The 27,682-nt window shown below is 35.1% G+C and overlaps 2 protein-coding genes across 3 annotated transcripts in view; both read left to right on the top strand.

The window, feature by feature from the left end:
* The window catches only part of LOC149820073 (rhodanese-like domain-containing protein 4, chloroplastic), a 29,876-nt gene extending 18,303 nt beyond the window's left edge, over window positions 1-11,573 (top strand). The window contains exons 8-9 of one of the 2 annotated variants that reach the window (XM_089983203.1): window positions 10,927-11,165; window positions 11,268-11,573. In XM_089983203.1, the coding sequence (XP_089839329.1) occupies window positions 10,927-10,980 (54 nt within the window). In that variant the 3' untranslated portion in view covers window positions 10,981-11,165; window positions 11,268-11,573. The remainder of the gene's footprint in view (window positions 1-10,926; window positions 11,166-11,267) is intronic. The other variant, XM_089983205.1, reaches the window with a different exon arrangement.
* A 2,399-nt stretch (window positions 11,574-13,972) lies between these two features.
* On the top strand, window positions 13,973-16,201 carry LOC149820072 (pentatricopeptide repeat-containing protein At2g13600-like). Its single transcript, XM_089981737.1, has one exon. The coding sequence runs from the start codon at window positions 13,973-13,975 to the stop codon at window positions 16,199-16,201; it is 2,229 nt and encodes a 742-aa protein (XP_089837863.1).
* Window positions 16,202-27,682: the final 11,481 nt, after the last annotated feature.

Here is a 27,682-nt window from a genome sequence, read left to right as displayed (position 1 = left end):
TTTTTATTTGACTTACTGCCTGTTAAAATATATGTAATACCTATATTTATATATATATATATATATACATATATATATATATATATATATATATATATATATATATATATATATATATATATATATATAAATATAGTTCTCTTTCACTACCCGATAAGGGGTAGTTTTGTAATCTCGCCCAATAGGGGCATTTTAGACTTTTTTCCTTTTCTTCTTTTTTCCTTTTTCTTTTTCTATTTTTTCCTTTTTCTTTTTTTGTTCTTTTTATTTCTTTTTGTGCATTTAATGCACAGCCATTGGGGGCCCCAACAAAGAGTCGTTGGGCCCCCAACGGTCACAATTGTGACCGTTGGGAGCCCAACGACTCCTTGTTGGGACTCCCAATGGTCCCTCTCTCTTGCTTTTCTCTAACTCTCCCTCACTCCTATCTTGCCTATAAATAAGTGGGGTCTCCCCCTTTGTAATGTGTGGCTTCTTCAAGCCCTTTTGTGCATTTATAAGATTTTATGCTTTCTAGCCATTATTGGCTTTTGTGTATGTCCTCTTTTGGACTTGTTCTTTGATTTCTATGTGTGAATGTCCATTGTAGGACATACATTTCTTTTCCGCATATTTCATTACATGGTATCAGAGCCTTGGTTGTGCTCTTGATTTATATTGCTAGTTGTCTTGTTTTATCTCTCTTTGTTTGTCCTCCATTCTTGATTATATAATGGAAGGAGAACAAAAGATTGATCTCTCCTTCAAGCTCAATGGTACTAACTACATGATGTGGGCCGCCGCCATGGAGAACAATCTCAAAGGTAAAAAGCTTTGGGGATACGTTATGGGCACCATTAGGGAACCTCAACTTCAACTTACGAAAATTGATGGTGATCAAGAAAAAGCTCTAGAAGGAAATGCTCGCATAAAAGCTATTGAAGATCACCAATCCAAGGTAGAAGATTGGGAAAGTAAGCATGCAAAAATTCTTGCATGGTTCATGAACAACGTGGAGTTAAAGATTTGCGCCAACATTGCTAAATTCCGCCTAGCAAATGAAGCATGGTTCTTTATGAAAGGTATGTATATCCAAAAAGACCTTGCTCGTCAATTTTTCATCCAAGAAAAAATTCGTACCATTAAGCAAGGTGAAATGAGTGTAAGAGATTACTATAGCACTCTTGGCCCTTTGTGGGATGAGCTATCCCTTCTTGAACCCAAATGGGTATCAAGTGAAGATGTTGAAATGAGGAGAGAACAAATGGAGAAAGAACACTTTTTCCAATTTTTACATGGGCTTAGGCCCGAATATGAACAAGTTAGGTCCTCCCTCCTTCATAGATCCAAACCACTTCCATTGGAAGATGCCATAGCCGAAATATGCCAAGAAGAAACACGTCTTGGCATGATTAAAGGAGGAGATGAAGTTCTTGCCGTGTCTAAACCCGGCAATCATATGAAAGCATATAAGCCTCCACACTTTGGGAGGCAAAATAACTATAATGGCAATTATAGGAAAGCCATTTGCCATCATTGTCGAGAACCGGGTCATATAAGACCTAATTGTCCAAAGATAAATGAACCTCCAAAAGGTAAAGTTGCTATTATTGAAGAAATCCCACAAAAGAAGGAGGAGACAATGAAAGGGAAAGAGTCCTTCTCCCTTGCTCAACTATCCGAAGCACTACAAATTCTACTCAAGTCGCCATCAACTTCGGGAGCCGCCATTGCCTCTTCTTCTCCTCCAGGTACGCCTTCTTGGATCCTTGACTCTGGAGCATCTTTTCATATGACCCCTATTGAAAATGGACTATCCAATGTATGTAGCAACTCCAAAAATTCCTTTGTTTCCACCGCCGATGGTACCTCTTTACAAGTTAAAAGTTTTGGAACATTAGATTTTTCAAAAGATTTTTTTGTACCAAATGTAAGAGTAGTACCTCAACTTAATTTAAATCTTTTATCGGTCTCCCAAATATGTGATCATGGATGTGAAATCTCCTTCTCAACCAAGGATTGTTCTATACAGGATCTCCAGTCCGGGAAGCGGATTGGGCAAGGCCATAGGAGGGGAGATCTCTACTACATGACCCACTTGAAACTTCCTACTAACTCATTTTGTAATCATGTCCAAGATAAAAATATAGAAACTTGGCATCAAAGACTTGGACATCCAAGCTTCTCAAAAATGTACTCCTTTCCCTTTGGAAAGAAATTTTGTAATGAGAAACATTTTGTTTGCAAGAGTTGTATTTTTGGAAAAATGAAATCCACCCCATTTCCAAAGAGAACATTTGTGTCAAAAAGACCTTTTGAATTAGTTCATTCGGATGTTTGGGGTCCTTCTCCGGTCATATCAAAAGGAGGATACTCATATTATGTTACTTTCATTGATGATTTCACTCGATATGTGTGGATTTATTTTCTCAATCTAAAATCCGAAGTTTTTAACTTCTTTAAAAAATTTCATATGATTGTCAAAAATCAATTTTCAACTAATATCTCCATTCTTCGATCCGACTCCGGTGGAGAATATCTATCAAATGAATTTCAAGAATATTTGGAAACCAATGGAATTTGTCATCAAAGGTCATGTCCTAGGACTCCCCAACAAAACGGTCTAGCCGAAAGAAAGCATAGACACATCTTGGAAACCACTAGGACTCTTCTTATTTCCAAAGAAATTCCAAAATGCTATTGGGCCGAAGCCGCCTTAACCTCCACTTATTTGATAAATAGAATGATATCCTCATCCCTACAAAATATATCTCCATATGAAAAACTTTTTGAAAGAACACCCGATTTTAATAGATTAAGAATTTTTGGGTGTAAGTGCTTTGTCCTTACACATAAAAGAGATAAGTTATCTCCCAAGGCTATCGAATGTGTGTTCTTAGGATACGGAGAGAATCAAAAGGGTTTTAGGTGCTTCGATCCCAAAAGCAACAAACTATATGTATCCAAAGATGTTACATTTTTAGAAAATGAGAACGGTTTTGAGAAAAATAAAGATATTGATGAAAGCGAATATGCTTTCTTATTTGATCTTCTCTCTCAAGAAGATGTGACTCCTCACGAAGAGGATGTTCCTAATGATTTAGAGGATACTCCTCTTAGTAATGTTGAAAATGCAAGTAATGATGTTGAAAATAGGTCCATTCAAACCTATGCTAGGCGTGGTCAAGAAACTCCCATTAGCGCTTTAGAAAAATATTCTCAAAATTCCAACATAGAAGAAACCTCTTTAAGGAGATCTAGTCGGATCTCCAATCCTCCTAATAGGTTTGTTTCCTATGAGTCCCTGACACCTAAATATAGGGCATGCCTAATTGCATTACACTCTTATCATGAACCGTCACACTATAATGAAGCAAAAAACATTCCTCAATGGGTTGAAGCCATGAAACTTGAACTTAGTGCCCTTGAAAAGGCTAAAACTTGGGAAATAACCTCATTACCCACTGGAAAGAAGTCCATTGGATGTAGATGGGTCTTCAAAATTAAAACTAAAATTGATGGGTCATTAGAACGTTATAAAGCTAGGTTGGTAGCCAAAGGATATGCTCAAGAGTACGGAATAGACTATGAAGAAACCTTTGCTCCCGTAGCTAGGATGACTAGTGTTAGGACTCTTATTGCGGTTGCATCCGTTAAAAAATGGCCTATCTATCAATTGGATGTTAAGAACGCATTTCTTAATGGCGAACTAAGTGAAGAGGTCTATATGGATCCTCCACCAGGAGTATCTATTGGTGAAAACAAAATTCTTAAACTAAAAAAGGCACTATATGGGTTAAAACAAGCTCCGAAAGCTTGGCATGACAGATTTAGTACTGTAATGACTAGCTTAAATTTTCGTTCATGTTATACTGACACTGCGTTATTTGTGAAAAGTGCAGGGTCATCTGTAGTTATTCTACTACTATATGTTGATGATATGATCATCACTGGGAGTGATGAGCAAGGAATCCATGATATTAAGAAAATTTTAAAAGAAAATTTTGGCATGTCTGACCTTGGTTTCTTAAGATATTTTCTAGGTATTGAAGTTGCATATTCACCTCGAGGGTACATCCTCTCTCAGATGAAACTTGCTGCTGACATCTGTGCCAAGTCTGGAATTTCGGATGATAAGAAGACAGAAACCCCTGAGGTTATCAATGCAAAGCTGAGACTGGAAGATGTGACACTTCTTGAGAATCCTACTCCCTACCGTCAACTCGTTGGGTCTCTGACATACTTATCTATCACTCGGCCAGACATAGCTCATGCAGTTCACTCCGTCAGTCAGTTTCAACATGCACCTACAACTGTGCACATGAGTGCAGTCTTAAGAATTGTCAGATATATTAAAAACACCATAACTAAGGGAGTTTTTCTTTCCTCTTCATCATCCCTTGATTTAATTGCTTATACAGATGCTGATTGGGGAGGAAATCCCAATGATAGAGTCTCAACCACTGGTTTTTGTGTTTTCCTAGGTGACTCTATGATTTCTTGGAGATGCAAGAAGCAGCATAAAGTATCATTGTCCTCAACTGAAGCCGAATATCGTGCAATGGCCACTACAACCATGGAGCTTGTGTGGCTTAGAAGTCTCCTATGTGATATGGGCATCGTCATCTCAATTCCTTCGAAGATGTGTTGCGATAACAAGAGTGCTATCTATATTGCAAGCAACCACACCTTCCATGAGCGTACTAAACACATTGAGATGGATTGCCACTATGTTCGAGATGAATACCTAAAAAGAACCATAGCACTGCCCTATGTCACATCCGAGTACCAGTTGGCGGACTTTTTCACCAAAGTTCTTGCTGCTCCTCGTTTCATGTTTCTTCTCAACAAGCTTTCCGTTGTATCCCCGTAAAGCTTGAGGGAGGGTGTTAAAATATATGTAATACCTATATTTATATATATATATATATATATATATATATATATAAATATAGTTCTCTTTCACTACCCGATAAGGGGTAGTTTTGTAATCTCGCCCAATAGGGGCATTTTAGACTTTTTTCCTTTTCTTCTTTTTTCCTTTTTCTTTTTCTATTTTTTCCTTTTTCTTTTTTTGTTCTTTTTATTTCTTTTTTGTGCATTTAATGCACAACCATTGGGGGCCCCAACAAAGAGTCGTTGGGCCCCCAACGGTCACAATTGTGACCGTTGGGAGCCCAACGACTCCTTGTTTGGACTCCCAATGGTCCCTCTCTCTTGCTTTTCTCTAACTCTCCCTCACTCCTCTCTTGCCTATAAATAAGTGGGGGTCTCCCCTTTTGTAATGTGTGGCTTCTTCAAGCCCTTTTGTGCATTTATAAGATTTTATGCTTTCTAGCCATTATTGGCTTTTGTGTATGTCCTCTTTTGGACTTGTTCTTTGATTTCTATGTGTGAATGTCCATTGTAGGACATACATTTCTTTTCCGCATATTTCATTACAACCTAAGAAGGCTTCTGATGCAATTATACATGATGATGATCATTATATGCATATTGATGACTCTGGTATTCTCATGGAGGATGCCCAAAATCGTGATATTCAAAATTATACTAGAAGAACGATTGAAAATTCTCCATGTGCACTTGATAGGTATTCACAAAATTAAAATCTAGGAGAAACTAGTATTAGGAAATCCAGTAAAACCTCTAGACTTACCGAAAGGTTTGTCTTATGAGACTTTTTCCCTTAGATATAGAGTTTACCTTATGTCTATCCACTTATTTCATGAACCTTCAACCTACAATGAGGCTAAAGAAATTCCTAAATGGATTAATGCCATGAATCTAGAACTAGGAGCCCTCGAGAAGGCTATAACCTGGAAAATCCAACCATTACCCATAAGGAAAAAGACTACAGGTTGGTGGTGGGTTTATAAAGTCAAAACAAAAAGGATGGATTTTTAGAAAGATATAAGGCTAGACTAGTGGCCAAAGGTTATTTCCAAGTGTATGGTATAGATTATGAAGAGACTTTTGCTTTTGTAGCTCGTATGACTAGTGTTAGAACCCTCATTACCTTAACATTTACTAGAAAGTGACCTATTTACCAACTTGATGTCAAAAATGTCTTTTTGAATGGTGACCTAAATAAAGAAGTATATATGAATACTCCTCTTGGTATTGAAATTGAGCGAGAAAAAGTTCTCTGGTTAAAAAAAGCTTTGTATGGGCTCAAGCAAGCCACCAAAGTTTGGTATGATAGGTTTTACATTATTATGTTGAACTTGGGTTATAAATCTTGTTATACTGATACATGTACTAACATTGTTATTCTTCTATTATATGTTGATGATATAATCATTACAAGGAGTAACAAAAAGGAAGTTGGTAAAAATATTTTTAAAAAAAATTTTGATATGTCTGACCTTGGTTTTCTAAGATATTTCCTAAATATCCAAGTGGCTTACTCACTTAGAGGGTATATCTTGTCTCAAATAAAGCTTGTTGCAAATATTATTGCCAAATTTAAAATTTTTGATGATAAGAAGGTTGACACGCCCAAAGTTGTAAATGCAAAATTAAGATTAAAAGATGAAACTTCTCTCGAATATCCAACTCCATACCAACAACTGATTGGATCCTTAACCTACTTATCCATTACAAGTCCAAACATTGCTCATGCGGTGCATTCAACCAGTCAGTTTTAATATGTACCATCTATGGTCCATATGAGTGTTGTTCTACAAATTGTCAGATATATCAAGAATTCTATAACCAAAGGTTCATTTCTATCCTCTTCTTCCTCTTTAGATTTAATTGCTTATACAGATGAAAATTGAAGAGATAACCCTAATAATAGAGTCTCAACTTACTGTTTTTTGTATGTTTTTAGGAGACTATTATATCTTAGAGGTATATGAAATAACATAATGTATCTTTATCATCCACTGAAGTTGAATATCAAGCCATGATAACAACTATGGAAAATATTTGATTGTGGTATCTTCTCAAAGATATGGATTTAGTTATCTCTAGTCCTTCAAAGATGTATTGCGACAATAAGAGTGTTATCGACATTGCAAGCAACCACACCTTCCATGAACAAACCAAGCATATAGAGATGGACTGCCACTATGTCTGAGAAGAATATCTAAAAATAATTATTAAATTGCCCTATATGACTTCGGAATCTGAGCCAGCGACCTTTACTAAGGCTTTGCCTTTACCTCGATTTGTATCTCTTCTTGGCAAACTTTCGGTTGTCACACCATAAGTTTGAGCGAGAAACTGCAACCTTTACCTGGATGTCTTGATGTCAACACCTCAAGATTTGTGCCCACAGAAATAGTGCCAACAATCCTAGAATGAAACTCCTGATACTCTCCTTCCAATCTCATATGTCCTCTTCTTAGAGCTACGGAGGCTTTGATACCATATTCAAAGAGATACATGTGTTAGGGTTTCTCAAAGGAGGAACAAGAAAGGAGAGGGAAAACTAAACTTCATTAGTTGCATAAAGGAGAAGGTGGTACAATATAAGACAAAAGAAAAAGAAAACTTACACGATGAAACTACCCCTGATTATGTTATAATGTACAAAAGAATACTAAAAGGAATTGGGTAGCACATAACTAGTGATACAACATTTTACACATTTCTTAACATGGTGGACCACCTCGCTCTCTCTCTTTCTCTATGAGAGATGGTTGATCGACTCTCTCTCTCTTGGGTGTGGTCAACCACCCGTCTATCTCTCTGAGAGTGGGCTGATCGACACCCTCTCTCTTAGTTTTCTCATATTTTCTATTCTATTTTTCTAATGCTACACAAACAAGTGAAAAATTTTCATTTAGAAAAGTTATCATATCAAAACTTTTTATAGGCACATTTTTTTTTCTTGGGAGAATTTTTCTTGCTTCCAAACATGGTACTTGTTGATGAAAAAGATAAGCGCTCTCCTAAAGCTATTGAATGTGTGTTTCTTGGTTATGTCAAAAACTAAAAAGGATATAGATGCTATAATTTAAAAAAATGACAAATTGTATGTTTCAAGAAATATAAATTTTCTTGAAAATGAAAGTGGTTTTTGTATAAATAAGCCTAAGGATGACATAGAGTATTCCTTCCTAATTGATTTATTGCCAAAAAATGCTAATGATGGTTATAAATTAGAGATTGAGCATGATAATGATGAAATTATGGATATTGATAACTCTAGTGATTCTTTAAATGTTGATATGTCGACTCGTCATATTTAACATTATTATCGATGAACGGTTGAAAATCCTCCATGTGCACTTGATAGATATACTCAAAACAAAACATCCGACGAACCTAGCAATAGGAAATCCAATCATACATCTAGGCCTTTTAATAGATTTGTATCCTATGAGTCCTTTGTGCCTAAGTATAGAGCTTGCCTTATGTCTATTCATTCATTTCATGAACCTTCATCCTACAATGAGGCTAAAGTCCTTCAACATAGGTAGATGCCATAAACCTAGAATTAGGAGTATTAGAAAAAGCTAAAACTTGAGAAATTCAATTACTACCTATAGGAAAAAGATTATAGGATGTAGGTGGGTTTATAATGTTAAGACTAAAGGAGATGGATCTTTAAAGAGATACTAGGCTAGATTAGTAGCCAAGGGTTACTCAATTGTATGATATTATCTATGAGAAAACATTTGCACCTGTAACATGTATGACTAGTGTAAAGACACTTATTGCCTTAACATTTATTAGGAAATGACTTATTTACCAACTAAATGTTAAGAATGTCTTTTTAAATGGTAACCTAAATGAGGAAGTGTGCATGGATCCTCCTCCTGGTCTTGAGATTGAAAAAGAAAAAGTTTTTTGTTTGAGAAAAGTTTTATATGGACTTAAAAAAGCTTCTAAATCTGGTATGCTAGATTTAACAAGGTTATGTTGAATTTGGGTCATAGATCTTGTTATACTAACACTGCTCTTTTTATCAAAGATACAAGTTCTAACATTGTTATTTTTCTATTGTATGTGGATGATATGATTATTATAGGAATTGACAAAAATGGAGTTAAAAAAATTAAAATTATCCTTAAAAATCATTTTAACATGTCTGATCTTGGTTATTTGAGATATTTTCCAAGTATAAAAGTGACTGACTCACCCATAAGATATATTTTATCTCAAATGAAGTTGGCTACAAATATTATTGCCAAGTCAGGGATCTCAGATGATAAAAAAAGTAGATACGTTGGAAGTTGTCAATGCGAAATTAAGACTGGAAGATGAAATTCTTCTCAAACATTCAATGCCATATCAACAACTGATTGAATCTCTAACTTGTCCATTACAAGACTAGACATTGCTCGTGTTGTCTATTCAGCAAATCAATTTCAACCATAGTTTAAAAACTCGTTGGGTCAACCCAATGACTAGGTTGACTTGGTTTGAATTGCCCTATCACTGGGTCAAAAATGAGTACAAACTCGTTTTGTACAAAACTCAGCCGAGTTGACCCAACCGAGTCATGAACAAGTCAATCGAGTCATGGACGAGTCAACCGAGTCATGCATATATATATATATAATATTTTATATATGATTACATATTATATGAAATATAATATAAATATATATATTATATATAAAAATATGGTTATACATATATTAATAAAATTATACATTAAATATATTATAAAAATATCATATGCATATTATATATATAATATATTGCTAAAATACTATAAAATATACATAGTATATACATATATTTATATATTTTATATTTTATATAAAATATAAAGTTAACATGACTCGGCCGAGTCACCAAGTTGACCCGGTCGAGTCACGAGTCTCTCAAGGATGAACCGAGTGACGAGTCAACGAGTTTTAAAATCATGGTTTCAACATGCACCAACCACAACACATATGAGTGTCATCTTGAGGATAATCAAATATATCAAAAATACTATAACTAAAAGGTTTTTTTATCATCTTCTTTAGAATTGCTTATACTCATGCAGATTGAGGAAAAAATCCTGATGCTAGAGTCTCAACTACTGGATTTTGTGTGTTTTTAAAAGACTTTAATATATTGGAAGTGCAAGAAGCAACAAAATCTCTCGCTGTTTTCAACGAAAGTTGAATATCGTGCCATGGCAACGACAATTATTTGGTTGAGAAGTCTTCAGAAAAGATATTGGAGTTGTCATCTTTAGTCATTCGAAGATGTGCTGCGACAATAAAAGCACTATTTATATTGCAAACAACCACACATTCTATGAACGAACAAAGCATATAGAGGACTACCATTATGTTAGAAAAGAGTACTTGAGAGAAACAATTGAGTTACCCTATGTGACTTCTGAATGTTAGCTGGTAGATTTTTTCACTAAGGCTTTACCTTTACTTCATTTTATTTCTCTTCTTGGCAAACTTTCGGTTATCACACCGTAAGTTTGAGGTGTATTAAATTGTATAATTATTATTATATATATGTGTGTGTGTGTGTTAATACACATATACACACGTGTGTGTGTATATATATATATATATATATATATATATATATATAAATAAAAGATTCCTATGAATTTTGCTTTGTTGTGTATTTATAATAGGTCATGCCCATTAGGGGCATTTTTTGTCTTTTTCTCTTGTTGTAATAGGTTATGCCCATTAGGGGCATTTTTGTACATTTATATTTTTTTAATTTTTGTTTTTGTTTTCTTTCTAGCCGTTGGGACTAGCCCAACGGCTGGTTAGGCTATCCTTCTTGTTCCCTTTGCTCTCTCTATATGGGATCTCTCCCTTATTTCTTTGTGTGCTTTTCTTAAGCAATTAACAGTGAATAAAATATTAATTGTGCTCTCATGTATGCTATTGTGAGTATGCTTAAGTGCCCTTGTGTTTGCTCATTAGTGGCTAGTGTTTTGACTTTGTGGGCTTGTGCTTAAGCACTTTCTTGTATGCTCGTAGTGGTGTTATGAGTGTTCTTTTGGTTGTGATTTCATTACAGGGAGGGGTCCGTTTTACCACCATGACTGGGGAATCATACTATCAGCTTTCTTGACAACTATTAAGAAAAGGATATCAGTGAGAAATTATTGGAATGATATGTCAGCTTATTGGCTTATAGCTTGAATTAGGTGGCAGTTTAATGACATAGATGATGGGAAAATTAGAGGCTCTCATTAGTATGAAGTGCAAGTATTTAATCATTTCTTATATTGCTTGTCAGAAGAGGCCCTTCTAAAGGTTGATATGTCATGGCTTATTCTCTTTCTCAATTTGTCATAACTGAAGTTTGTATGTCTTCATTATGTCATGCTTGCTATATGTTTATTTCTTCTTTTACAGTATCCAGATTTTAAACCTCCAACATCGCCTTCGCCCTCAAAGCCCTGAATGCTGGTCTCATGCATTAGTCATGCAACGTGCTTTTAGCATTCTGTCTTTAAGTGTGAAGGACTCTTGGCAAGAGAGAAGCAGATCATTCTGTTGGTAGCTTACCAAGTTTGGGGATTACAGAGAAATGTCATGTCAAGATTGATAAGTACCCTATTCTGGTCTGCGATTCTCCATGTCATTTTAACCAATTTGTGTCTGTAATTTCTTGTAATTTGTAAATTTTCAGTCATTTTAAATACTTCCTATCGCTTTGAGTCACTTGGTTATAATATGGTCTTGTTTCACTGTGGTGATAAAACGTCTGCACGAAACCTCTCAGCTATCTTTTGTTTCCGGTTAATAAAATCCAAGTTGACAAGCATAATCATCTCTACCATATCATCACATACGTGCAGTAGGGTGAAAATGTTGGACCTATGCAGATTATGCCATTTCCACATACAGGCATGCACGTGTGCACACACACACACACACACACTCACACACACACTTACTGCCTGCATGCACATGCATGCTAGATCCAGATCCAAGCTGAATCCAACTGCTATTTGTGTTATATGGATCCTTTTTTACTAAATAATTGGCATGCCAAGGACTAGACTTTGGCAGTTGTGATCCAAATTGGATTTACTCCTGCCCACTTCAAGGGTTTTACCAACCAATGGTCTGTCAATGTATGGTAGGTGGAGGGTTTTCCCTTAGGCTGTCAAATGTACACATTTTTACTGTTAAAAATAATAAATAGAAACATTGTTTATAAATATTTATGAGCAATAGACAAGTACATACCGTCATTATCTGGATGACAAACTATTGGTAACAATATTTGTACATTTGTATGTGCCGGCATTGCTTCTAGGCTGGATCTAATGGGATTAAATGATTTTAATGAATGCAGAGGTTAAACAATGAATTTAATATCGGTATGGTGCAATATGATTGCACAAATATTTATGCATTAAGTACCTCATCACCCTCCATCTTGGGGACAGGGTCTGTCAGGTGTGAGGCCCAAGACCTGATGAAAGGGATCGGGTGCTTAATGCACAAATTTTGTGCAATCATATTGCACCTGATCCGGACTCATGAACCACAGGGATAAGTGTCTTAAAAAATAAGTGGATATAAACAGGAAAAACTTCAGGTGCAATCACATTGCACATTTCAAATGTGCTGCCGCACTTGAGCACCTAACTGCTGTTGGGCCCCACAGATGACAGACTATGGGAAAGATGGAGGGTGCTCAGGTGCAGCAGCACATAAAAAATGTGCAATGTGATTGCACCTGATCCAATTTCATATAAAACGTAATCCATGTTAGACCTAAGAGAGTCATATTGGTTTGAAGTTGGTACCTGAACGGTACATTAACGGTTGTAAACTTTGCTAAACAAATTGGGTTAAATATGCTATGATAGTACAATATAAACAAAAAATAAATGAAGTGACCTCCAGCTTTTTATCAATTTGCTTATTGCTTCTTAACATTGCACAAAGGGCAAAAGCTATGGTGTTTGCTTTGGCTTCTGCACATACTGGCCCCGGCACATCACTACAGTTAAAAAAAAGGATTTCATGACAAAGAGTGAGCTTAAGTGCGTGTTTGAAGCACCTTTTGAGGAGGCCATTCTTCCTGTAAATAAGGGTAGAAAAGTTGCGTGGGAAAGCTTTTAATGTGTTTGACGAGGAAAACACATCCGAGGGGTACATTCAAGCAATTTGTGTCTTATTACCTTGGTTACTTAGATCCTTTTCAGCCCGAAGTGAGGGACAAAACATGCCCTAGGATCAAGAACTCAGGATGTAACTTGTAAAATTACCAAGCTTTTCCAAAATTTTTTTATCGTCCTTCACTTTTTATATTTCAGTACGCCACCAGGTCATCGTTGGTTAAATGCTTTGCACACTGGGTGGATTGAGTTGTCAGTATTGGAATCGGACCTGTATCGTCTGGCCAACAATTCAGGTGTTTCGGCCAATACCCCGATACTCAAGCTTATTGTTCTGAATTGCTCAAAAATAATTAAAAAAATATTACGGTGTCAATCAGAACGTGACACATGTTAAAACCATTACAATTATATTAAAAAAAATTAAGCTATATTTATAGTTATTAAAAAATAGTCAATTCAAGTCAGTGTCAGATCGATTTTCTGGGGAAAACCATGTGCAGGAGGAGGGATCATGGAATTTTACACTGAGTATATCAAAACAAGGCCATGGTCAGTGACACTACTTGCGCTGATGTCCAAACCATACTTAGGAATGCAAATGGGTCATATCTTTTTCTGAAAAGAGCTAAATGCATGGGGAGTCGGATTCAGATCCGATGAAGAACAGCTAAAAGAATCTCCATCCTAGATTCGACACATTTGCATACTGGTGGTGGTTTCTCTTTGTAAGCGTGATAGTGGGGCCCATGCGTGCCTCCATCAAGTGAGATGTGCGGTGGAGAATGGATATGACTGAGGGATCTCTTATGTACGATGTGACCTCTGCTCTGCACCTTTAATTCCACGAACGTTTCGTTGTGAAGATCTCAACGTATGGGTCTGACCACTCTGTAGGTCGACAGTAGCATTGATCACAACCGATTGTCTTTCTACTAGGACAACAGCTCGTTTGATCACTTGGGTCTTGATTGTACGCACGAGATGGCTCCAAAGTTGGCGTCGTTCAGAAGCTGGAAACATCACCGTGAGAAGGCACACGATTCCCGTTGGTTGGCGCGCCAAGCGTTCGACGAAATGGCTCAGAAGGTTAGCGAGCCTCCGTTACTTGTTAAAACCAACGCTGAGCGCCGTGATATTGATGAAACGTCGGAAGGAGACGTAGTTCTCATGAACGTCTTGATAACCAAGCATTCACAGAGTGGAGAGCTGGATAAGGCTCGTAGGCTGTTTGATAGTATGCTCAGTAGAAATGTAGTGTCATGGAACGCCATGATTGCTGGGTATTCAAAGTGGGGACTTAGAACTGAAGCCTTGAAATTGGTTGCGGAGATGCACCGGGTTGATGCGAGACTCAACTCGATAAGTTTTCGATCTGTTTTAAGTATCTGTGCTGGTTTGAAGAATTTATGCTTTGGGAAGATGATACATTGTGTTGTGTTGAGAACTGGCTATGTCGATTGTGAGTACTTAGGGTGCTCTTTATTGGATTTTTACGCCCAGTGTGGAATGGTGGATGATGCACGGCAGGTTTTTGATGAGCAGAGTCAGAGGAGTGTGGTCTTGTGGGTGCTACTGTTGGTGGCCTATATAAGGTGTGATCGGATGAATGATGCCATTCTTTTGTTTGATACGATGCCAAGTAGAGATGTTGTCTCATGGACTGCGATGATTTCAGGTTATACGCGTAGGGGAGAATCAACAAAGGCTATTGAATTATTTAATATGATGCTGGTTTCTGGTGTGGCTCCGAATGAGTTTACGTTTGGCAGCATCGTTAGAGCTGCTGCTTGCTTGAAAGATTTGAAATCGGGGAATAAGATTCATGGTTGCTTGATTGCAAGGGGCTACAAGGATGATTTCTACATCTCTACTGCACTAATTGATTTCTATTGCAGGTGTGAGAGAGTTGATGATGCATTGGATGTATTCTTTCAAACGGAGAAACCTTGTTTAAATTCCTGCAATGCATTGCTAGATGGTTTAATATCAAATAGCAGACTGGGTTCTGCAGAAAAAGTTTTCTCTAAAATGGTCGATTTGAATTCTGTAACTTATAATATAATGATCAAGGGATATGCACGATATGGTAGGATCAGGGATGCAAGACGTGTCTTTGATTGCATGCCTGAGAAAAGTCTAGTTTCTTTTAACACCATGATATCAGGCTACGCATGGAATGGTGAGCTAGATGAAGCGAGACGATTATTTGAAGCGATGGAAGGGGAGAAGCAGAATACGGTAACTTGGAATGCTCTGATTTCTGGTTATCTACAGAATGAGCTTCCTGGTGAAGCACTCATGGTTTATGTGCAAATGCATGACTGTGCAGTGCAACCCAACAGATCAACATTGTCAAGCATATTATGTGCATGTGCAGGTCTTGGATATCTACAGCTGGGGAGATTAGTTCATGCTCAAGCTGTTAAATTACCTATTGGTTCAGATGTATATGTCGGAACTTCCTGTGTTGACATGTATGCAAAGTGCGGTGATATAGGCAGTGCTCAACGCGCATTGTTTCTTATGCATGAGCGTAACGTAGCTGCATGGACTGCACTGATCAATGGATATGCACATCATGGATTAGGAAAAGAGTCAATTTCTCTATTTGAGCAGATGTTGAAGGATGCCATAAAACCAAACCAGGTTACTTTTGTGGGCCTTCTATCAGCTTGCAGCCACAGTGGGCTGGTGAATGAAGGGATGAAGTATTTTAAATCTATGAAGGAAACATATTCTCTAGTTCCTACCTTAGAGCACTATGCTTGCATTGTTGATCTTCTTGGTCGTTTTGGATACCTGAATGAAGCAGAAGAGTTTGTATGCAATATGCCAATTAGACCAGATACTGTAGTTTGGGGAGCTTTGCTTGGTTCTTGCAGGTTTTTCTCGAATGTGGAGATGGGTGAAAGGGTAGCTGATAGGATATGTGCATTAGATCCTAAACAAACTTCTTCATATGTGACAATGTCAAATATTTATGCTGTAGGTAGTAGATGGAATGATGTGCGAAACATTAGGAAGAGGCTGTTAGTTGAGAAAAATCCAGGTTGTAGTTGGATAGAAGTGAGGAACACTGTGCACATATTCTATGTAGAAGACAGATATCATCCTGATGCAGCTGAAATTTATGAAATGTTGGATAAATTGGCAGTTGTTATAAATTGCATGGCCCATCTTGATTGCAAAAAGTTCTCTTCACAAATATGATAACAATTCCTAGATTCTCCAATTATGTGAATAATGAATTGCATCCTTTCGGCCCCTGGTACCACAGAAAACTGTCGCAAAAACACTCTCCTAAATGTACCTTTGCCAATTCTTTTTGTATTTGTATGATACAAATAATAGCAAAATTTTCAATTATTGGGAAATCTTTCTGCTATAAAGCTACAGTTTTATGCGTTGCTGGGAATCCAAACGGCTGATTGTTGTCTGCGCCCACCACTGCAATTACTAAATATACAACTATACGAGGCCTCAATATTATCAAATGCTGTGAAGATTTTGAACTATCCGCTCTCAAGAAATTCTTTCTTATGTGCTACTCTAGATTAAGAGTACAAAAAATGACCGTACTATCCTAAAACGGTGCATTTTTGGAAATATCAACTAATTTGTCGAAATTCTGTTCAAAATTGTTGAACTTTATTTTTTTAAAACATTTTTACCTATTTCACGGATATGACAACATTCACATAAAAAAATTGCGAACATGGCTATTTTGAATCCCAACACTGGAGATCCACATATGAAATGCACAGATGTTCTTATATTCGCAACCCTGGTACGAATCTTCTAGAATTTAAAAGTTCGAGCTCAGCAGATTCATGCCATACATTTGTAGACATCAGACTTTTGTGCAAAAGACATGCAAACCGCCTTTAATTAAAAGATCACATAAAGTCAGGATGTCCACAAATGTATGTCATGACCTTTGCAAATGTATGTTGTGAATGTGCTTACCTTCACATGTTTTCTAAGCATCATACATTTGTGAACGTCTTGAGCTTCGTGCAAATATCATGCTAACCTTCTTTAACTGAAAATCACATAAAGTCAGGATGTTAACAAATATTGTATGTGAAGCTCTTGTTAATGCAATGTGAATCTATTTTAACATGCAAACCTCATTACCTTTTTGTGAATCACTTGACCCTCATGCGTTAAGTGTGCGAAACTTCGTACGCACATTAAATGCAACCTTGCGTATGACTAAAAGTTGTGTTTCACATTTGAGGAACATTTTTGCATAGCATTAGGGTTTCCATGTGAGGGTTTTGCAGTCCGCAACTTATTTTTCGGCACCTGAAATCAAATTTTGATGATTTTTTTTGGCGAGGAAGGATTGTTTTTGCCTGAGCTCCATCACATGTCATTAGCGTTCGACACTTCATTGGCCTTTTTTTAGGATCTGATACATCATCGACAACGTGAATTTTTGGTAAGCACAAGTTTCTTTGGTTGAATCAATTATTTTACAAATAAAGCACAATAGACAATTATTTTTGCATATTTAATAGCCTATTTCATTTTTTTTAAATTCAATTTCATGTGAGTCTCCTTTGCCTGCCTTAATTTTGTTGTATAGGAAATTGTTTATTCTAAAGATGGTGAGGGAAAAAAGTGCCATCAAGGCAACTTTTTTGGCAGAAGTTTGATTTTTAGATCAACAAAGAACCTACTCAATGACCAAAAGCATGGGTTTCTAATGTAATGCACAAAAAATGCAACATTAGTATGAAGCCGAGATTCTTGTGAACAAATACTCATCCTTAGAAAGCATGGATGGTTTAGCCATCTCTAGGAAAATTACTTGCAGAAAAAAAGATTTTGAGTTTGTGTCCAATATCATGTCTCCCATTCAGGAAGCGTCCAAAGAGGGAGGGTGTTAGTGAGCAGTCAATGGGTAAGAAGTTTAAGGAGCCCGTGACTTTTGATTCCACGATCATTATTAGCTTGTAGGCCCAATTGAAGAAAACATGAGACTGAGCCACTTGTAGTAACAATGATGAGATGAAGAGGGTGGCGACCATGGGGATGAGAGAGTAAAAGAGGAACCTCAATAAAATAAGGAGGCTAAGACTGAGGTGGAGGATAAGGTAGAGAAGGGAGAAGATATGCCTCAAGAAAGTAAAGAGGCCAATGATGAGGTGGAGAATCATCAAAGTGTGGGCGATGAGATGGTAGAGGAAGAATCTCAGCAAAGGGAGAAGGCCAAGGCTGAGATGCAGGAGAGGGTAGACATGAAACAAGATTTTCCTCAAGCAAATAAAGATGCCAATGATGAGGTGGAAAGTCTTCAGAGTGTAGGTGGTGAGAGGGTGAGGGAGAAATATAAGCAAAGGGAGGAGGCCAAGGCTGAGGTGGAGAGTGTGAAGAAGGGAGAAAATCTGCCTCAAACAAATAAAGTAGCTAATGTTGAGGTGGATAGTTGTTAGTGTGGGTGATGAGAGGGCAGAGGAGGAACCTTAGCAAAAGAAGGAGGCCAAGGCTGAGTTGGAGGAGAGGAAGGATGATCGAATGGAGGATGAAGTGCATGTTCCCATGAAGAGGTCATAGCATGTCAGAAGGTATAGTGCAGACTAGGGCTTGTGGACATGTGCTTTCTAAATCTGTTGATGTGTATACAATAATGGATCAATTATTTGTTGATATATGTAACTGTAACTAGTATACTACAATGATTTAATTTTAATATTGATTCAATGATTAAATTGCGATATATGAGTGTGTATGAAGCATGTTTATAAGAGAACCAAATATATATTGCAATTTATAATCATGTATTCAATGATTTAGGTGTGCAATAATTATGACAATTATTTGTTGATGTATGTAGTTATAACTAGTATACTACATTAAATCAATTTTAATATTGATTCATGATTAATTTGTGATATGTGAGTATGTAAATATAAATATAAGTATGCACTATGACATATACTAGGGGTGGCAATCGGGTCGGGTTGGCGGGTCAGCATACCTCAACACGAACCCGACCCGTTTATTAAACGGGTCGGTTGTGGCAAACACGAACCCGACCCATTTATTAAATGGGTAACCCAACATGACACGGTTAACCCATTTAATAAACGGGTCGGGTCGGATAAACAGGTTGGCGGGTTGGGTTCGGGTAAACGGGTTGGCGGGCGGGTTGGGTACGAGTAAATGGGTAAACGGGTTGGCGGGTCGGGTTTGGGTAAACGGGTTGACCCGCCCGCCTAACCCGTTTATTAAACGGGTTAGGCGGGTCGACCCGTTTACGACACGAACCCGTTTAAGCCAAACCCGAACCTGGCTAAGAAGCGGGTTGGCGGGTCATGTCAGATTTTGCCACCCCTAACATATACCCAATACACTACAACAAATACCTTATCACTTTCTATAAAAGGATACAACAAGTTATAGCTCTCCAAGAAAGCACGAGTCCCACTTCGCCCGTTGGGTTTGCTAATAATTTGTTGTGAATAATAACATTAAATAGTTAATTTCTTTGAGTTGGGAGAAAAATAGGACTATCACTTTCGAGATTCTTTGGTAACTTCTTTCTTGCTAATCACTCTCGCTCATGGATGCATTCAATTTTAGTTATGAACCTTTCTAGATGCTATATAAACAACATTTATAATACATTCAAACAAACATACAAGCCTAACACTTATATCACTAGTCAACATTGTCTTCAAGGCAAATATATACTCGTGCTTCGATTGTTCTGGCTACTATGCTTGTCGATTCTCATCTACCTATTTTTATGGCAAATTGTAATTAAATATAAGCATGTTACATATACTACAAATAAATGTATAAACACAATTTGTTTCCTTTTACATCTTATTAAAATTGGTTGCATACCTACAAGCGAATGTTTGTCTGTAACCTTTCTTTTGCCACATTTTCTTCCATGCACTTTATCCATGTCTTGTCAACTCAATGTTCTCTATGACAAAATACCTAAGATATATATAGAATACATAAGAGTAGTAAATTCATCAACTGTCAATAAGGAAGATGGTAGTGGAGGAATTGGATGGGCACCAGAGACAATTATCCTATGTGGCAATGTGGCTTGATTTTGCTCTTGGATTTTTTAAGAAAATACATGCATTGTTTTGTTGTAGTTGCTTTTGCTACACTCAACCAAAGTGCATAGTGTGGTGCACCAATTTTTTTTTTGCAAAGTTCTCTATCAAGTGCTTCATGCAATATCAAATATTACAATTATGCCATGTGTGAATAACAATATACAATAGCCCTGAGTTCCTATCAAAGATAATTGTCAATTGTCTTCTCACTCCAAACTCATTGTAGTGTTTGAGTTCTTGCTCCATACCCTCCAAAAGTCCTGCCCATGATTTTTGGGACTTCCTATCTATAATTATAGACTCTATAGAAAACATCTCACCAAAAAGATCAATATTATGCACCGATAACAATATACCCATGCATTTTTTTAAGAAGGTACCATCTACCATAAGATTGGAGGACACAATTTTAAAAAGCCCCAACCTCAATGGGCTCTAGAGTTTCTGGGTTTGTCCTTATCAAATGACCCAAATAGGCAGGAAGAATCTTGAAAGACTCTTCATATGCATTGCATATCACTTCCTTTGCATGTTCATGTCCACATCATGCTTGTTTATAACTAATCTCTACACCCTCCTCATGAGTGATATTGTTAATGATTTTTCTTGGAGTCATATTTGGGTTATCATGCAGGTGATTGTGAATAATACATGAAATCTATGGGAAATACATTTTTTTCACTCAAAGGTTGCCCAATAAACCACCACATATATGCTCTCTTTTATAAGTTTTCACTTTAAAGAATGCTACTCTGCACGCCTTTGTGCAATGGATATTTTAGGGGTAACCAGCCATAGTCTGCAGGCATACAACAATCACTCTATTACTACCACTCTATAAGAATTTTGTTTTATAGTTATTTTCATGGTTTAAAAACTCGGTGACTCAGGAATCGGCTCATCTTTTAGTGACTCGTGACTTGATCGGGTCAAATCAGTGACTCGACAGAGTCATGTTAACTTTTGATATTATATAAAAATAATATAATATTAATAAACTAAATACAAAAAAGCTAAAAAATGACATGATTTCTTTTAAAAACACTAAATAAATCAAATAACATCATGCTAAGTTACAATTAAGCTAAATTTAGTCATTTACTAATAAAAATTTGAAGTACCGAATAGCTAAACTAGTGTCTCCAACTACAAAGTATAGATTATATAACATAGTTCATAAAAGCAGCTTAACAATATCAATGAATTAAAACAAAACCAAACATTGAACTTCAAGATCTTCAATAAATTGAAATTGACTAGTAAATTTTAGTATTAAATATTTACCAAAATTTAAAATGTTACAGTTATAGTGCATACCTGTAATTGACTGCAACATGCCAACAACTAAAGTCTAAAGGTCCATAATCTACACACCATAATCCACAGTCCACACTCCATCATATATTTCACTTTTCAGCTCCACACTTTTATGTTCAAGTTTGAAGCTGGAAATTTAACAAATCACAACAATTTTAATTGTTCACTTCTAAATGCTACTAGATTATCAACTTCATGGTCAATCACATCATCATGCATTAGAATCCATTCAAGTATTCATCAATGAACATAATTAAAATATTAAACAATTAAAGATTAGAGAATAAACTCCAATAGTTCAATCCCTCCATCCAAGCATTAAAAAATATAAACCTCAATGAAAACATAAGAGTTTGCAATCTAGATTTCAAGTTTCATCACAAATCACACAATTCTCAGGTTTAAAACTTGAACATTAAATTTTAAGTGATTAATATTAACAAAATAACAAGGCCAAACTCCACATTGCTAGTTATCTTCCATTGGTGAATTTGAATTGGAAGGGTCAATATGCTTAGAAGATGGCTCAATTATAGTAGGAGCACTTGCTATTGCTTCTTCACCACCAACATCATCCTCAACTTCATCAATGTTGATTTCTTCCTTTAATTCCTTCAAAAAGTCTTTCTTATTTTTAAGAAAATAAAACTTAATTAAAAAATTAAAACATAAAATGTTAAAAGTTAAAAAAGAATTAAAGGCAATAATTATAAAATATAGATAAAGTAAGGAAACATAAAAAAAATTTAACCTCATCTCCATCTAGAACTCCTTCCTCCCTGATCTATAAATCCATTGGTGTTTGCAAGAATATATTGTCCAAAGAAATTGGATTAATGAAAGTTTTTTTATATTTTTTTCTCTCAAACATAAATTGTAATAAACAAATACTTGGTCATTTAGTTTTTTTGTGCCAATCTATTCCTTCTTTTAGTGTGGATCTGGTCAAAAGTACTCCAGTTGCGTTCACATCTAGAAGAACATGTTTGGTTGAGTACATGCACAACAATTCTTTGAAGTTTAGGTGTAACTATGCCATGTATCTTCCACTACATTGCTGCACATATAAATGTTAACAACTTAACAATTACAACTTATAAGTATAAAATTATTAATAAATAACAATTTAACTATTTCATACTTATGAACTAGCAGCTTAGAACGCCAAATTTTCATCATTACCCGGTTTATGCTCTTCTCTGGTGATAATGGTTATCTCAATACCAAAATCTCTACTTGCATCCTCAAAGAGCTCAAGCTGATGCCATTAATTATTTATAAAAAAAGAACTCATTTTAGATATAAGCCTACAACATTGAACTTGAATACTAGATATTGAAAACATAGTATGATAATCAATAACTAATAATTACAAAGAAAAACAAACTTGTGCAAATGCTCTTATTCTAGCATGCATATTTGGCTCTAAGCATTCAATGGATTTTGTTAAACTATGCATTATCTCAGGTCTATTTAACATAAAAAAATAAAGAAATGAATTAATACTAAACCTTTAAGTATATTATTAAAAATACATAATCAAATGCTTCAAAACTTATAAATACAATACCTTGCATAAGCACGAAGTATATTGGTACTTTGGATTCAAATAATAGGCAACTGCATGTAGAGGGTGATGGAGTTGATGTTCCCATCGATTATCAATAATCTTCCAATATGTTTATACTTCCTTTAATCACTATCATGTTCTTTAATGGATTCTTTGGCTTTATCCATAGCTTCATAATGATATCACATTGTAGGATTATCTTCTCCATCAACCAATCTTAGAACCTTGACAAGAGGCTATATTGTCCTAACTGTTGATTCCACCACCCTCCAAAAATTATAATTTGATATAATCTCATCCATCTCTTTTCCATAATCATTTTGTGCATATGATGGCATACTCCATTCTTTTGTTGCAACCATCTTTCTAAGATGAGACCGATGTTCTAGTAATGATTGACTCATTATGAATTTCGTTGCAAATCTTGTAGAAATTGGCCTTAGAATTTTCTTTTGGTTGGAAAATTGTTACTTATTAAATTTAACACAAATGCATGGTTATAAATAAACTTTGTTATTTTCTTTCCCTTCTCCATAAATGTAGCTATACTTTAGATTTTACCAATACCTTCAAGCATCAAATCGATGTAATGTGCTGCACATGAGGTCCAAAAGAAAGTTTTTTTCTCATTCTTCAACATCTTTCTATCTGCTTGATAGTTGACTGCATTTTCAATGATTATCTATAATAAAATCATACAAATACAAGAGTGAAAAGATATAAACAAATATCCAATTATTGAACTAAATAAAATGAAAGCATTATATAAGAATTACTAAAACATGTAAAATACCTGAACAACATTCTCAAAACCCATAATGTTTATCACTTCTTTAAACAATTTAGAAAGTTTGTCTCGATTCTTTATAATACTTGATGCATCAACTGATTTGATAAAATATATTTCTCTAAGGCAGTGATCTAAGAAATTTATCAATGTTCTTTGGTTAGCATCCTTCCAACCATCCACCATATTAGAACAACTAGTATCAACCCATGATGCCTTATATTCTTTAAAATACTCATCAATCTTCTTGATTTCTTCTTTCAACAACCTTTCAGAAATTTTAGATGATGAATGTAGTTTTAAACCCATCCCTATTGAAGAACACAATTCAAGCATCTTCACAAAATAAAGAGAATTTGCAACATTAAATGAGATTACAGGATGATAAAAAAAATCTAGCAATAGCAGAACATAATCTTTCTCTAAATTTCTTATCCAAAGTTGCTTTTATCCCAAGTTGTTTTATAGTTGGTGGTCCTGGCTTAACTTTCACAAAATAATCTAGATTATTTCTAGAAGCACCAACTATGCTTTTTTCTTTACTAGCACATGCAAGCAGTGCCTTATCATTATCATCATCCAACAAATATAGATCATCATTATCTTCTACATCCATATCAAAAGAACAAATTTCATAAGAGATATGTGTCTTGTATCTCTTTCTTTATATTGTACCAAACTATTAAACATATCTCTTTTGACATCATCATCCACATCTTTATATTGCTCGACTTTTCCTGTTACATGGGAAAGATGTTGTTTGAGCTTATTGATACCACCACTCATTTTCGTTTTACAAAATGAACAACACACATTTTTTTTTGGATCAAGAGGTGTTACATGCTTCCATGTGGCATCTGCAATGCATTTTTGACTTTTTGATCCTGTCATTTGAACATATTACATAGTAAATAATATTAAAATTTTAAGACTAAGAGTAAATTCTAAAATCAAACCATGACAAAGTATTATCTAAAAGTTCACATAAGGGAAAAATTGACATTTAAAAATTAAACAAGGAAAAAAACATAATACACAAGCCAAATTACATGGTCAAAATCTAGTTATGTAGTTAAGCATATAGAGATAGATACCACATGAAGGTCGAAGTAATGTTTAATAAGCTTCATTTCCTGTGGATGTAACTTAAACAACAAGGAATGCCTATGAATGTAAAGGTAAGGTTTGCATCTTCTAAGTACATGTTTCATATTATCTACTTAGCGTTACATGTAGAAGTTTCTTGTGTATGCCTATGGGTATACAATTAATCTTCAATCACAATAATGTTTAATAAGCTTGGTTCACAAAAGTTTGAATACATTATTTAGTTGACAATGTTATTGTAGAGACATCCCCCATTAACAAACAAAAAAAGAGAGTAATAAGGCAGTCTACTGTGGTCAATGTGAACACATGATATAGGAATAATGAAAAAACTGATCAATCATGACCATGAATCTAATCAAAGGCACATGTTCACTGTGTTCAAGTCTTCTTATCAAATCTAAAGATCATAGGTTAGAGACCTTTCAACACTCTGATCAATCTATTATTTAGATCTAACAGATTGAAATAGATCTCATTAGAGACAACGAGTGTGCTCTGATCAGGATCAATACCAAATCAGATTGATTGACAATGAGAATAGAACTGACTATAAAAAAAGCAAGTGTATTCTAACCAAATCTGAGAAAAGTCTAAAGGGAGCAGAAGTGATTAGAAACAATAAAATATATTCTAATCAAATATGAGGAAAAACAAAAGCAAGGAAAAAATAAGGGAAGACAGGAAGAAAGAGCTAATCTAAAATTAAAAGAAGATGAACAATATAGAAGAAGAGAAAGCACATGGCTAAAATAGTAAAACATGATGGATATACCTTATGGAAGGAAAAGTAAACTAACAATGAACCACCAACTCTAATACCTTTTAAAGAAGAAGGAGAGAGAAGAAGGGAGGCAACGACTCAAAAAAGTTGCCCATACAATCCCTATTGTGGGACACTTCTATTAGCAGCATATATAAACATACACCTTAGCAAAAAAATGCTTTTTATGTCATCTTGCAAAAGAATAAGCTTATCGTTCATATTGTCTCTTCGAATATGGTCGCCACCTTGCGTTGGGTTCACGTTTCACAGAGAGAAGGTGTAACGCCCCGAAATTTCTAACTAGGAAGAAAGAGGAAATCTAAAATTAAAAGAAGATGAACAACATAGAAGAAGAGAAAGCACACTGTTAAAATAGTAAAACACGATGGATATACCTTATTGAAGGAAAAGTAAACCAACAATGAACCACCGACTTTAATACCATTTAAAGAAGAAGGGGAGAGAAGAAGGAAGGCACCAACTCAGAAAAGTTGCCTATACAATCCCTATTGTGGGGCACCTCTATTAGCAACATATACAAACATGCACCTTAGCAAAAAAATGTTTTTTATGTCATCTTGCAAAAGAATAAGCTTATCATCCATATTGTCTCTTTGAATATGGTCGTTACCTTATATTGGGTTCACGTTTCACAGAGAGAGGGTGTAATGCCCCAAAATTTCTTGAAAAATTTAGAAAAAAATTGGAATTTTTGTAATTGATTGTTTTTTAGAGTTAAAAAAAGTATAACTGAAAATTGTTCAAAAAGATCTAAGTTAGAAAAACTTAAGCAAATTACAAAGAAGTACACAATAACCAAGATTGGATCCTAGTCTTATCAGATATGGGTCTGTTTCCACACTCATAGATTTAATAATGGAGAAAGCAGAATTTCTAAGACATTTCATTGCCAAAACATAATTGAATTAAATATTGTTTAACAAGTAATATTTGAAAACGTCAAGCACATCCACTACCAGCAATCTACTCATCACCTGAAATGATAAGGGGTCAAACTACATCCAACTTGAAAGGTACAACAATTTCATATATTTATAAAAAACTAACATATGTATGACAAACAGTCATGCATTTAAATATGTATAAGTCACATGAATAATATCAATTAATAAGGTTTTCAACAAGATCAATGCTTTTATATTTAAAAACTAGCAAGGGTATTTTAAGAAATTTCTACAAATTTTTTTAGACGCATATCAAAGAACTTGATATACATATGACTGAGGTCCACATAATTGAAGTCTCGTATTTGCATAGTCAAAACATTTCTGAATTGTATATGCATAAAAACTCATTTTTAAATGACTTAAAATTTGAAATATGCATAGTTAAGGTTTCGTAAAGTCTGACATTTGTAGAATGTCCAATGCATGCAAATGTTACATATGCAAACATAAATATCATATTTTATTCATAAAATATCAAATGCATGCAAATATAAAATATTCAACCCATAAGAACATAAATATCATATTTTATTCATAAAATATCCAATGTATGCAAACGTAAAATATCCAACACATGAGAACGTAAATATCATATTTTATTCATAAAATATTCAATGTATGTGAACGTAAAATATCCAATGCATGCAAACATAAATATTATATTTTATTTATAAAATATCCATGCAAACGTAAGTAAATAAAGTATGTGTATGCAAATCAAATTATGCATACATAAATAAATCAAATATGCATAAGTAAATAAAGCATGCATACACAAATCAAATTGTGCATAGATAAATAAATCAAATACGCGTAAGTAAATAAAGCATGTGTATGCAAATCAAATTATGCATACTTCAATAAATCATTAAGTATATATATATATATATTAACATAATTAAATATATATATATTCAAACCATACAAATATGGACATTATATGTATTTCTTTATCTTAAAATATGTGCAGTTTTTGGTGAATCTGAACTTAGGCAAAGGCTCACTTTGTGCCTCGATATTTGTGCTAGAGGTACAAAAATACACATGTGCATGATATCGTATCACTTATGAGGGTCCATAAAATGAGG

Source organism: Nuphar pumila, chromosome 12, assembly GCF_984573655.1.
Source record: "Nuphar pumila chromosome 12, dmNupPumi1.hap1.1, whole genome shotgun sequence".
NCBI lineage: Eukaryota > Viridiplantae > Streptophyta > Magnoliopsida > Nymphaeales > Nymphaeaceae > Nuphar > Nuphar pumila.
Note: the sequence above shows the minus strand (reverse complement) of the source record. Positions and strands in the feature narration are given on the sequence as shown.